Source organism: Pygoscelis adeliae, unplaced genomic scaffold (assembly GCF_000699105.1).
Source record: "Pygoscelis adeliae isolate BGI_AS28 unplaced genomic scaffold, ASM69910v1 Scaffold202, whole genome shotgun sequence".
Classification (NCBI taxonomy): Eukaryota; Metazoa; Chordata; class Aves; order Sphenisciformes; family Spheniscidae; genus Pygoscelis; species Pygoscelis adeliae.
The window spans coordinates 3,748,723-3,762,604 of NW_008824544.1; the positions used below are offsets into that span (position 1 = coordinate 3,748,723).

The window sequence follows — 13,882 nt, forward strand, 5'->3', positions numbered from 1 at the left end:
CGTCACCGAGATGCTTTGTAAGGTTTCACCAACAGGTTGCTTTCTCTGGCATGTTGTATCTGCCATTTGGGACAGAAAAAAACTTAATGAGAGAGCAACTCAGAGCAGGAGATGACTGGAATTTTTCAACCTCCTCTGTTACTGCCTCTCTCCCTGTCCGGTGAGCTCTGGTTTTCATCTGAAAAACACAGCTCGTGGTATCTCACAGAAGTGCGAAGCCTTAGCTGGTGTTGGTTAATGTTTCTTGAAGCTCGGAGAAAAGTGTGAAGTATCCTTATCCTTAGTAAAGATGGGAAAGGAAGACAAAAATAACCTGCTGGAGGCACCCTCTTGCTGCTACATCAGTGCAATCTATTGCACTTTGATAACAGACAGTGCAGGCAATAATATTTAACCATTTCACTTTTATATTAGACCATCTGCCTTCTTCATGGGGAGAAAGCAGCAAATATGCTTTCTGCTGTCAGATGAATGTACCAGGATGATGAATTCTAGCTCCAGTTGCTTGACTGACTGACTGATCTACTCCTGCAATGGAGCAAATATATTGTTTCTCTGAGAACTGGCTTTGAAAATGGCTTTTTGAATATTACTTTTATCCATATCCCACTCATTCACCTTAAATTTATCATTCCCTGTTCAAGAAGCAGTGAGTGGTGCAGTCCTTCATAGAAATGCTCATGTAAATAATTCCTAGTCAGCCTCAGTATTGCAGGGAAACCATATTTAACAATCCTCTAAAAGTCCATTTTGTTTCTCCAGCATGTCTTTGTGCTTAAATATATTTAACAATGACACTTGAGCTCTGGACAGTGACATTTCAGTGACAGTGGCTTGCAGGCTGCTGGGAAATGGTGAAGTTTTTGGGCTCTCCAGGCGCAGGTGGCTGCACTGCCAGTCTGAGGGTAAGCAAGGAGATGTCCTCAAACATGGGAAGTAAGTGTGGATGCTTCTTGTTAGATACCCAGTGCTTCTTGCAGCCTGTCCTTCCCAGGCTCTTTTTATATATTGAAGCCCTTTACACCTTGTGAGAAGAGACTATATATTCTTATCTCCTTTTTGCAGATGGGAACTGAGGCACAAAGACGCTGTAGCTCAGATTGCACAAGATAATTAGGGATCTACCTTATACTTAGGTGCTTCTTCTCACCTCTTTTCCTCAGTGCTTTTGATCTAGATGGGAATTAAATGCACAGATGCTTTGAAGGCTGTGAGGTTATGCGACCAGTCTTGACATGGAGCAACTTTGAGGAGGATGCTTGACCCCAGGTCTTCTGAAAGTGTTGAACTGGCCTTTCTCCCTGGTGGAATAAAAGCTGAGTAATTGAACTTCTGCCTCAAAGGGACTTAATACTTTTTCTTCAGAGAAGACAGTTATGAGAAGAAAGAAGTGGACCGCTGTGAGGCCATGCACCAAACCCTACTGCAAGGAAAGGCTGCTGAGCTGTGCTGGACCTGGGCGAAGGACAATCAACCTCACACTTCTGCCAGGGCAGACTCTCCATGGCATGTTGCCTCTCCCTTGATAACGTTACTCTCATCCCTAGTGAGGTCAGGTGGCAGGGAGCCAAAGACATAGCAGATATTGGCTGCAGAGAAAGCAGTTTGTCTTCTAGCTCTAGCTTTGACCCGTCCACTCCTACCTTCTCTCTGACTCAGAAGCCCTTGGCTTTTGATTGGCCTTTGGAATTTAGAGAATTGGGTCTTGGTGGGCTCAGGAGAAGGAGGAGGCAGCTAAGACAAGATGCTCAGCATCCGAGTCTGACCAGATAGCGAGAAGACAAGGCTGAGATCTTCTCCTCCTGCTCTTTTTTTCCATCTGCATCAGAGGTGGTCATTGGAGGCACTGCTAAGCTGCTAGCAGGTTTTGAAAGTTGTTGGGTTTTTTTCCCCACAAATAAGGCAGCTGCTGTCCTAAATATGTAGACAACAGGAACAAAGCTGAATCTTATCATTCCCTGCCAGCAGTCATTATGCTGGTAGAGAGATGCATCTGATTATGCTCACTGATCTTCCGTTTTTAATTAACAGATACAAAATGACCAGTGCAAAGAGATGGAGTCCACGGCAGACAAGTGGGTGAAGCTAACAGACAATGGGGAATGGGGCTCTCATTCTGTAAGTGTGCAAAAAATTCCTTCATGAAGCTTTTTTTCATTTATAAATGTCTGTGATTTCCTCTGAGCACAGAACAAACAAGGGCCAGATCCTGTGAATGCATCTGAAGAAGCCCAGCTTGCCTAGTATTGTGGGCAAAGCCACTGAGATCTCTAAGGGGCTGATCCCAAAGCAAATTATATAGTTGCAAGACTTTGTATTGATTTTCCTGGGCTTTGAATCAAGTGCTTTATGAAGTTAAATAGATTTATGCAAATCCGCATGCCAGTCACTCTGCATGATTATAATTGAAATCTTCTACAACAGTTGTTTGCTCATGAGAGCATGAGATTATTCCCTGTTGCTCAGCAGAGTGGTGCGAGCGGTGTGTGTATATGGAGGCAGGTAGGACGGGCATTTTATTCTCAAATGTGTGCTGAAGAGCTGGACTGCACCCAGCTTGTGCTCCGGTGTGACTTACCTGGTTGAAAAGCTGTCAGCACCAGGGTGGCTCCCGCAGCACTGATAGAAGCATGTCCACGTTGGGAGCGGCAGCCCTTTGGCTGGCCTGTGACCCAGCTGGCTGAGTTTGTTTGGTGCACGGGCCATGTGTAGACCAACTCATAATCTCATGCTGATGCCTGGTTTCCACTATACCACCATACCCTAATTCCCAGAGCCATGCCAGCAAAGGCCTAGCATAGGTGGCATTATGCCAGAAGAAAAGGCTTTCTTTTGGCATAGACAGCAGCCTGGTCTCTGTTTTCCATGGTCTGCTTATGCCCCTGGAGGAGAAACTGTATTCCCGAGCCAGCTCTGGTTGGCAGTGCCTGTTAGCTCAGGTGCAAGCCCCACGTGAGTCACTTTGGGAGGCAGGAGAGCTGGGTGAGGAGGCGTGAGTGGCATGGGCTGAGGGGTAGGTCCAAGGCCAGGGCATCGACTTGGGTGAGCTGAGAGATGTAGACAGTGTCTGCATGGGAGATGGTGCCATCTGAGCTCATCAGCTGGGATGTGCAAGTGTCTCCACTGACTACGAAGGTTGCTTGGATGCCTGGCTGAAATGTAGACACACGAGGTAGGTGAGATGACTGTTCTGGCTCTCCTCGAGGCTTTTGTCTGCATTGCAAATCCTATCAGGGTGGCTTCTCTGAGCCCAATTTTCCAGTTGCTGCAGCCTCTGCTTTCAGCACCAGAGCTGATGTTGGGTATCTCTACACCACACAACATGATGTTTGATTCAATATAGTCGCAGTTCTGCTGTTACCTGTGGTAACCCAGCTCTCCTCTGCCCCCCGGGATAGTATGTGTTTGGGGAGTGGGAGATGCAATATGCTGTATCTCCGCTTTGCTGAATTTTTGGTCTCTATGCTGGGTGAACAAAAAGTGTCATCCTGCCAGGAGTGTACAGTACTGCTGTAAATCTCATTATCCTGGGCCATTATGCAGGTAGAGTTTATGCCTCTTCTTGTGTGAAAATATAGCACCTGCAGGCCAGTATCACTGTGTTGGCAGTAGGCATCTTGTACTGGGCTAGTAGATATGGTACAGCTTTGCAGGCCAGGCAGGGTCTTGGTAAACCTGCTGCTTTTAGTAAGTAGAGTGATACTGTAGTTACACAGGTGAGTTGAAGGCAGCAGGCATCAACACTGCTGCTGAAAGAAGTGTTCCTGCCTTCCTCCTCCTCCTTATCCCAGCCATGATACCACCAACCCACCACCCTTCCTGTGCCAGCACAGGGGTTATGCTGAGCCATGATGTGAAGGCAAGTAGGTCAAAGCAGTTGGAAACTGAGTTGTTTTCTGCATATCATCTGCTGCTTGGGGTCAGAAATGAGCAGGAGGGATAGGACTGCTGCTGGGGATATTCATGGTTTGTGCCTGGCTTACTGATCATGATGCTGTAGTGTTAGATGCAGGCAGAGCTTGATTTTTAAAGCCTATAAACAAAACTCACTTCTGAGCCTGGATTTTTGAACTCTGGGTTGTGTTGGGTTTCTTTATAAAAGTGTATCTCAAGGCTTTAAAAACAAACTGATTGACTGTATCTGAACATAAAGCTAGAGATAAAAGCTCCTGGGTGCCAGGGGTAGCTGGATAAAAGCAGGAACAGCTTTTTCCCAGTTCCACTTACAGCAAAGTCAGAAGCAGCTCTTGGTGTTTTTCCATAAAACTGGGGTGTCGAGCAGCTTTTTTTATTAAACCCACTAAACCCACTGTGGCACTCCTCAGAGATGTCTCTCCAGCATCTGTGTAGCTGTGTCCCCTTTACTTCTTGACTCACTAAGCAGCTTAGGAAAAGCCAGGATTGCTGCGAGGATTCAAGAAATCTGAGTAATGGAAATAAGAAATAAAACAGTTTCTTGGTGAGGGGATGCCCGCTAACTGTCATGCATATTGTTGCAGGTAACTCTGAAATCAGGTAGCAATATATTATACTGGAGAACAACAGGGATTCTCATGGGCTCCAAAGTAGTAAAACCAGTTCTGGTGAAAAACATTACAATTGAAGGTAAGTGATATTTGCCGCTTAGGACTTATCTCACTCTTTGGTCACAGTGTTTGCCAAGTGCCATTTCTACTGGTGTGCCTACAGCACCAAGTAGCTTTTTTAGCCCCCTTGTCCCCTGTCTCCTCCTCTAAAGTGCAGAAACAGAACAGCAAAACTCCAGTCAGGGAAAGGCTGAAAAATTAATTTAGCTGGTAAATGGTGCCTTCTACTGGAGAAGACTGCCTTAGCAAATAGAGAGAAAAAGGAATAAACAGGTTTTCTTTAATGTAGTATAGCAAGACCATGCTTATTGGTAAGCCTCTCAACAGTGATAAATGGATGTATATTTCACAACAGTGACAGTTAAATTACTATTTAAATAATTTAATTAATCTGGGATTGCTCTTTTGATCTTGTTCTAAGTGTAATCAAACTTGGAGTGTCATATAAGGTTCTTACATGGGCCAGACTTGCACTGAAGAGCAAAGACCTAAATCAAGAGTCAGCAAAGCCAAAGTGTCTAAAGTGGTGAAAGCCTGTGATTTTTAAGCTGTGTTACCCAGCTGGCTTGCTTTCCCCCATAAGCAGGTGGGCAGTAGTTATGGAGCATACCTCTCTGTATTTCAGTGCTTTATCTGTAATTTACCTTACAGGAGTTGCATATACGTCTGAATGCTTCGCATGCAAGCCTGGCACCTTCAGCAACAAACCAGGTTCATCTGGGTGCCAGGTGTGTCCAAGAAATACTTATTCTGAGAAAGGAGCTAAAGAGTGCACCAAGTGTAAAGAAGAAATGTATTATGCAGGTACATAAATCAAATGGGTTAAGCAAAACCAGGAGAGTCTGAGTACGTAAGGTTATAAGCTGTTCCTGTGTGCAGATGTGAGAATGGTTTTATCCAACAATGAAGTTTAGTCTCGAGTTGATATGCATAGGGGAAAAGAAGATGGGGCTTTCCAAAAGCTGCAGAGGGCACATATATACATAATGGGCCACAATCGACCTTGGCTAAGGTCATCTATGCTAACATGAAGGGATGGAGATCTTTATGACCTCAAAGGGAACAGTTCTAAAGGATAATAACAGTCGTGCTGTGCCCTCTCGTGGTAATTTTTGTTATTGGTTGGCAGTGACCTGAATTGGCTTCATCACTGCCTTCAGACTTGTCATGTTTCTGGGAATCTCCTTTCAAAATCCTCTCCTGGCCCGTCCCTGCCTCCTGTGCAGTTAGAAGATGTAGTGTTCTAGTTGCAAACCCTAGTCCCCAAAGTCCTCTGCATTCCCAGCTGTGGTTAGCTGGTGATCATCAAATAACACAGTAATGCAAGATCCATTCTTCATGGTCAAAATGTCTTCAGTTTTCTTCCTTGTAGGTGTTTTATAAGTTTTTGAAGAATCAGTTACCAACCACAGAACCTGCTATCAGAGACTATGGCAAATGACTGGGGACCTGTGCCTGTGCTCAGGATGGGAATGGGAGTTTTGCAAAAATATCTGGGGAGAGAAAAAATTGGGCCGGTGTTGTAAGGAAGTTTCTAATGGGTTAAAGTGTTTTTGTTCCTTATCAAGTGAGAACATATTTCTGTGCTTGGCAAACTACACAAATTACTGCTTGAAGGTGAAGGGGTGGCGTAAGGGTTTGGGTGACTCCCTGGTTATACTGAATCAATGAATTTCAGTGTGACAGTACAAGCATAGCTGGTGTTTTCCATGTTCCCCGCCTTCAGTTCAGGGGAAGGTTCATGTAGGCTCCATTAAGAGTTTGATTTTTCATTCTCATTTTGTATTTTTTTTCTGACTCAGTTTAATCTCCAGATTTTAAGCTCATTATGGTTGTTTCCAGGGGGCATTTGATAGTTTAACATCCTGTTCCTCACCCTTTCTTTTTAGATGAGGGATCCAGTGCATGTATAGAGCGTCCTCCATGCACAAACAAAGACTTTTTCCAGATCCATACCCCGTGTGATAAGGAAGGAAAAGTAAGTAGAAGGCATGATACTATTTTTAAGCACATTGAGCTTATTGTGACCTCTTGATTTGAAAACAAGGTAGGGTTTCTAGGAATCTCTCTCCCAATTGCTTTCCCAGTTTCACTTCCAGCATTGAATCTCTCTGAGGCTTTGGGCTTGTCCTTTAGCTGCTTTCTCTCCAGCATTTATTCATCTGTAAGAATCTACCTGTCATGGGTCTGCTTAAGGGATCTGTCATTGTGAAATGCTGAGCTCCTTGTACTCATGATTGGTCTGACTGTGTCATTGGTGCTATCTCCATGCTCATAAGAAACCAGGGTTGGACCACAGGCTGAAGGACTGTCCCAGAATAAACCCTACTGTTTAGTTGTTAGCAATCTAACTGGCATACTTTTGGCTTGTGACAACTTGCCCTGTCCCAGCAATGCCCAGGCATGATTCAGGTGCTACCATGGCACAGGAGCATGACCATACCTATTGCAGGTGGAAGAGCATTTGGCTGCATAGGTATGATGTGTATCATGTCCCTTGGTTTTAGCATGAAAGAAGAGCCCATGATCTGTTGAAATAATGGTATATAGATAGCCTGGGAGTATTCATGTGCAGCAGCAGAGCTTAGCTGCTAATAATGTGCTTGTCTCATGGGGTGCCTTGGAACACCTGCACTCTCGGTAGATTGTTTTACCCAGAGATCTTAGACCTACTGGATCTCTCACAGAGGGACCTGCTGATGGAGCAGCCTGGCTTTGGAGCTCTCCTGCCCTTTGTCCCAGCAGTCATGTAGGGATTTGGGCGGGATTTGGAGAAGAAACTCCTGTTTAATGGGATATGGAGCCCACAGAGGTGTGGACATGTGGTCAGGCCTGTTTTGTCTCTTTTCTTCCTTTTCACATCTCTCTTAGATCCGGATAGGTTGGCAAGTAGTCAAAATCCATAGTATCTGTAGGTTGCTGGCCTAATATTTGCTGGCAGGATGGAGTATTTTGGAGTCTCCTGGTCAGCCAGTTCCAAAATGCAGCTGAGAGTTTGTGTGGTTTAATAACAAAGCATCAGTGAGTTTAGCCCCAGAGCTGGCAGGCTCTACAACCTGGTCTTGACTCACTGATTCTTGCTCTGTTAGCTTCCTGTAATGACTCGAGGAATTAGCAGCAGTGTTCACTGCTACACCCCAAGGTACTGCTTTGTCGTGGTTTAACCTCAGTCGGCAACTAAGCACCACGCAGCCGCTCGCTCACTCCCCCCCACCCGGTGGGATGGGTGGGAGAATTGGAAGAGCACAAGTGAGAAAAACTCGTGGGTTGAGATAAAAACAGTTTAATAATTGAAATAAACTGATAATAATAATATGATAATAATAATACTACTACACAAAGCAAGTGATGCGCAGTACAATTGCTCACCACCCGCCGACCGATGCCCAGCCAGTCCCCAAGCAGCAGCTCCCCCGGCCAGCTTCCCCCAGTTTATGTACTGAGCATGACGTCACATGGTATGGAATGTTTCTTTGGCCAGTTTGGCTGTGCCCCCTCCCAGCTTCTTGTGCACCTCCAGCCTTCTCTGTTGGTAGAACATGGAAAACTAAAAAGTCCTTGGCTAGTGTAAGCACTACTTAGCAACAACTAAAACATCGGTGCGTTATCAACTTTGTTCTCATTCTAAATCCAAAACACAGCACTGTACCAGCTACTAGGAAGAAAATTAACTCTATCCCTGCCGAAACCAGGACATGCTTTAATTGCAGCCTCCTGCGGATTACCCTGTCACTGCTCTGTGCAATTCAAGGCTCCCTGGCATTGAATAAGCTCCTGCTGTTGACCCTCTTCCTGCCTTCTCGATGGCCTTTGCCTTCACTGATGGACATTATCAGAATACAAAGTGGGTCTTTCTGCAGACACCCTTCATCTTCCACGTGCAACAACAACATGTGCCATAGATGCACAGATACTGGCTGGGTTTTCAGGACTGCTTTCACCACTTAGTGCTCTGCATCTCTGGAAATCAGTCCAGGTTTGCTGTACTCCCCAGCCATCTCTCCATGTGATGCGGTCCAATGAGAGCGCCTGACTCTGCAGCCCACCTTCAGGTGAACAGTGACTGTAAAGCACCAGCCTGAAGGCCTATTGATCTATGGCTTACTAAAATCAGCCAGGTTTTTCACTGGACATGGGATTGTTGTCTCCCTTCTGCTGTCCCCACTCCACATGTAGAAGGGGCCTCAGGAGATTTAGGCACTTGACTCCTATTGGCTTTTCGCCCATCTACTGCTTTAAAAATCCCAGGCTGATTGCTTCAGCCCTAGTCTTAGAAACCCTCACCTGTGTGGCTGTGAGCACTCTCTGACTCTTTTCTCCCTGCTCAGATGCAGTAGGATTACTTTAGTGTGTCCAGTGTGTCTGGGCTCTGGGCAACTGCACAGGTACTTTACCAGCTTCTGATTCTTTTTATTTTAAATGCTGTGCACACTGATGCTACTGAAGCATTTCTGGAGCAATACTCTAGAAAATCCTGTAAGTGTGCAGGAGCAGCAAGGGCAGACTGATCCAAAGGGGCAGGGAGCCAGGTGCCACTCTGACAGCAGGAGCAGTACCACAGTACCTGAGCACAGTGAGCAAAGCAGACCCAACATCCATGACCAGATTCAACCAAGGTTGCCAGACAAGTCCATAGTGATGAGGCAGGACCAATGTCAAGCTGGGACATCAAGTCCATTGGTCAGTCAGGGTGTGGATCAGCCAGGGTACGTGACCTGGCACAGGCATGGCTGCAACACAGTGCAAGCAGGGACAAAGGGCGAGAGCCTCAGCTTAATTGCAGCTCCCAGGAGCTGAGGCCTGAGCCTGCACTGAAGCTTCTTCCAGCTTTTTTTTCAAACAGGTTCAAAGCTGGTCAATACTTCTTGAGGGCTAACCTTGAGTGCAAGCAGCTCAATGCCCGGGATGGCAGGGGTTTGTGCTCAGGGCCCTGAACCAAATTCATAAGGTGAAATCTCCCCTGTCAACCCCTGTACCCATGCCTCTGGCCTCAAGGATCCCTGATTGAGCTGCTGGGACTAAAGGGTGGAAGTACCCAAAGAAGGAGCTGTGGCCAGGTTAAAGTCTTGCCAGTTGTGTTTCTCAGCTCTGGAACTCAACTAATTTTTGTCTTGAGATATTAAACCCTTTCAGGGATAGACCCAAAGACAGATGAAATTTGAAACCCAACACCATGGGCGATGCATCTCACCTAAGCCTTTTCCTGAAGTTGGAAAACTTGTGTCCCGTCAAAGAGAGGTGATGTCAGAGAGGTGATACCATTGTATATGGTAACACCAAGGACTGACTCATGTTAGTGTTCATAGACTGCTCCTTATGTAATGTGGAGGGGCTGGAAGAGTTCCTGTGTGGTTTGGCATTTGCTCAGTAGGTGAAAGTGGCTGGAGAGAAATTGAGGACTTTCCAAAGAACAGGCCAGTATGGAGAAAATGCAGAATTTGTGATGTTCTCTGCTAACAGATGCCTTCCCAATAAAGGGATTTTATAATGCAGAAGTTATATTTTGGGTTATTATGGTTAAAATGCAGAGATTGCTTATGCAGTTGTTAGAATTATTTATCTGACGTTCCTCAGAAACATTTTCATGGGAAAATCCACTAGATAAATAGGAATGAACAGTAGTAATTGTTTTAAGCTTCACATTTTTGCTTTGCTCTTAAGGCCTGAAATCTTGGAATTGCCTGTGAACCCAGTCACTTCTGTTTCCCTTCTGTGCCCTTCTCTTTATTGTCCTGGATGTGCAAGGTCTGGTTTTGGCCTAAAACTTTATGCATACCCTAATTTCATTTACAAGGGGGACCTTGATTGGTGCATGTAATCCTAAAGCTTCCTAACACACCATGTGAGCTCAGTGTCTTCTCCTTCCAGACTCAGATCATGTACAAATGGATTGAACCCAAGATCTGCAGAGAGGATCTCCCCGATGCATTGACACTACCTCCTTCTGGAGAGAGGAAGGATTGTCCACCCTGCAATCCTGGCTTTTACAACAACGCCTCATCTTCCTGTACTCCTTGCCCACCAGGCACATTTTCGGATGGGACACAGGGTAGGAGTCCACAAAAAAATTGCTTGTGACCCCCAAAGCAGTTGTCTGCTTGCATGTGACTTAGTTTAATGACACATCATCATAAGCCAGAGCTCATTTTGCATAAAATACTTATTAAATAACATTGGAGAGAGCGAGTTGGATATCTGTTTTCTCTCTGAAGTCCTTTCTTATCAGGGATTGCTGCTCTAAGTTGACCTGTTGTGTTCTGGATGCATTTCTTGGCTGATATAAACATCCTGAGGGTTATTTTAAGGGATTCTAAGAAGGGAATCAGAACTTTTACAGTCAGTAATTCCTCCTCACCCATTCTCCTGTCCATGCCAAGTTCTGCCCTGTGAAAATCTCATTTTAAGCACTGTCAGATGAGTACCCTGCCAACATTGTCTAGCCTAAACTCTGGCTTGTTGATTCTGAGACGTATTGGTCCAGTGGTCACCTACAGCATTTTGTGGGAACTCATGTTTGCCAGTATGATCAAACCTTCATCTGAAGCCATTAAAAAGGAAGTGTGGCTTGGAGGATCAGTTGCAGATTACTTACCACGAGATTATGATCTGCAATTTATAAAATGCTGGTCTCGTTTCCACTCTTCTGGTCCTGATAAATCTTTGGCTGTTTAATTATAAAGAAATAGATTATTTTCTTTGCTCATTATTTGCCCCAGAGAGTAAAAAAGTAATGTCTATGTTCTTTAAAACACTGTTTGAGATGCGCTTTGGCCGTGTGATTTCCTTTCCTGCCCTCTCGCCCTGTAGAGTGCAAAGCCTGCCCTGCTGGGACTGAACCAGCTCTTGGGTTTGAGTACAAGTGGTGGAACATCCTGCCAGGCAACATGAAAACGTCTTGCTTTAATGTTGGCAACTCAAAGTGCGATGGGATGAACGGTGAGCCAAACTCCCTGTGTTGTTACCTGCCTGTCTTTCTCCTGCGCTGATCACTGTTGTAATGGATCACTCATCAAAACGAATATGCTCTTTGCTACGTGAGTCACAACACAGTTTCCCCCCTTTTCTTCAATTGCACCAGGCTTGAAATTTCCTGTAGGAAGCAATGTCACAATATCACAAAGAAGAAATAAAAAATCTCTCATATACCAGAAGAGGGCAGGAGCTGCAGCCTTTGTGAAGTCCCCTCAGCCAAGGACCTATCCCACCATAGACTTTGATGCATATGAATATCCCCACTGAAAACCCAACTATTTGACTTCTCTCTAGTTTATCTCCTTTCATGTTTTGTGATAACTATGCCCTTTGAGGTCACACATAATTCTTTTGGAAAACTTAATTAAAGTCTGTGATCTTTGTTCATTTAGCACTCAAAGCTTTCTCTCTGCACATGTGCTAAGATTGCAGCAGAAAGCAGTCACAGCTCACTGGTGAAAGTGGCTCCGTTCGGGACTTCTCCCACCTCCAGCCTTCTCTGAGACATTTTCCTCAGTCTGATCCGCCCTGTCAGGCCGATGTAACTCAAGCTTTGAATTATGCATGTTGAGCAGAGGGGCACTGAAATATATGCTTGACGTTTAACACATAGATTCATTGATTCATCTGTTTTAAGGCTGGAAGAGATCAGACGGATCATCCCCTTGAGCTGCACAGCACAGGTCAGGGAATTCCACTTGCTTTGCTGATTTCAAGGTGACATTTGCCTATAAAATCAGCAGTTCATATAATTACTAAAATTTTTCATTCAAAAGCATTATTATACTGCTCTATAGTTTATAACAGACATCTTTAAAAGGTACTAAAATACTCAGTTGCTTAAAAAAGTGTGGCAACAGAAATGTTTTGGCCATATGACCCAGAAACCATCCATTTCTTGAATTTTTTTTTCTTTTTTTGTCCTGTGAAGGTTGGGAGGTGGCTGGTGATCACATCCAGAGTGGGGCAGGAGGCTCTGACAATGACTATCTTATCTTGAACCTGCATATCCCAGGATTTAAGTAAGGAACAGGATTTTTTTTCATCTATTTCTCATTTTTCTCTGCCTCTTACACCTATTTCACATTATCCCTGGAATGAACAGAGTTCTTCTTTCTGAAGTGCAATGATGTCTTGAATGAGAGACAAGGGGAAACTTGCATTTTATTCCTGTGTCCCCAGTCAGCCCATTGCAGCAGATGATTCTGTAAGACCTTGGTTTTCAGCAGTGTTTGCTTCAGTCCAAGATGCCAGCTGGTTGGCTGTCTGGAAACTGAGAAAAGATATTCCTATCTCTCTGTTTCTAAATTCTCCCAAAGTAACCAGATAAATCTGCTATGGGGTGCATACTGGCGCGTGCCCTGAAGGTGTTTTACAGAAACCCACATTACTTTGCACTGTGGCTTTGGCACATTCTGTGCTTCCCCTGGAGCCAGTGGAGAGATGCAGGCACCGCAGGAGATCAGGACATGCCACCTCTCCTGGACCCTCAGACAGGGTGAATTAGCTGCTTGAGGTGCTTGTGCATCTTCTTTTTTAAGAGTGAGCTTAGACTCCTAGCTCAGATGAGGTGTCAATTATTAAGACAGGTAAGGTATGGCACAATGAACCTCGCCCTTCCTTTCCTGTATCTCAGCTGAGGGGGGTTGTGACTTCTTACACCCAATGAGCAAACCCTGACTTTTATTTTACAGCATGGGCAAACAGCAGTGAAAATAAAAGAGAAGCAAAAAACATATCTGTGGAAAAGTGCGGTGTGTCGCAATTTACTGTTTACTGTTTAGTACTTTGCAGGGGAGCATCCTGAATACTTCTGGTTTGCATGAAACTCCTGAAAGCGTCTCCCACCAGTGGAGGGTAGATGCAATTAAATTGGTGTAAATCACTTAAAGCATGTAATGCATTTAAGCGATAAGATTCCCTACCAATATGGTAAAATTTGGGTGTTGATTATAAGGAGGGAACTGTATCATAAAGAAGTCAGACGCTTAAAAAATAATCCTGCTGTGCCCAATACTCAGTGCAGAGCCGCTGTGCAAACCTGGCCTCCGCAGTTCTGCAAGGGCAGGTTTTATGTGACAGGACTTTGATGGTTTCCCCGCTGCACGAAAAGCAATTTGAAGGATTGACTGCTGCCTGTCTGGAGAGCATCTTGTAAATGTTTCGTTCCTTCTCTGTTAAACAGACCTCCGACATCGGTGACAGGAGCAACTGGGTCAGAATTAGGACGGATTACTTTTATTTTTGAGACCATCTGTTCAGCAGATTGTGTGCTGTACTTTATGGCGGTAAGTGAGACCTCTCTCTCCATGACTGAGGACTGA

The 13,882-nt window shown here is 44.9% G+C and overlaps 1 protein-coding gene across 1 annotated transcript in view; it reads left to right on the plus strand.

Annotated features, from left to right (window-relative positions):
• The window catches only part of KIAA1324L (KIAA1324-like ortholog), a 49,314-nt gene that overhangs the window by 18,135 nt on the left and 17,297 nt on the right, over positions 1 to 13,882 (plus strand). Inside the window, exons 4-11 of the mRNA XM_009321766.1 lie at positions 2,032 to 2,118; positions 4,500 to 4,605; positions 5,238 to 5,390; positions 6,476 to 6,564; positions 10,455 to 10,635; positions 11,394 to 11,522; positions 12,490 to 12,580; positions 13,744 to 13,846. Coding sequence (XP_009320041.1) covers positions 2,032 to 2,118; positions 4,500 to 4,605; positions 5,238 to 5,390; positions 6,476 to 6,564; positions 10,455 to 10,635; positions 11,394 to 11,522; positions 12,490 to 12,580; positions 13,744 to 13,846 — 939 coding nt within the window. The remainder of the gene's footprint in view (positions 1 to 2,031; positions 2,119 to 4,499; positions 4,606 to 5,237; positions 5,391 to 6,475; positions 6,565 to 10,454; positions 10,636 to 11,393; positions 11,523 to 12,489; positions 12,581 to 13,743; positions 13,847 to 13,882) is intronic.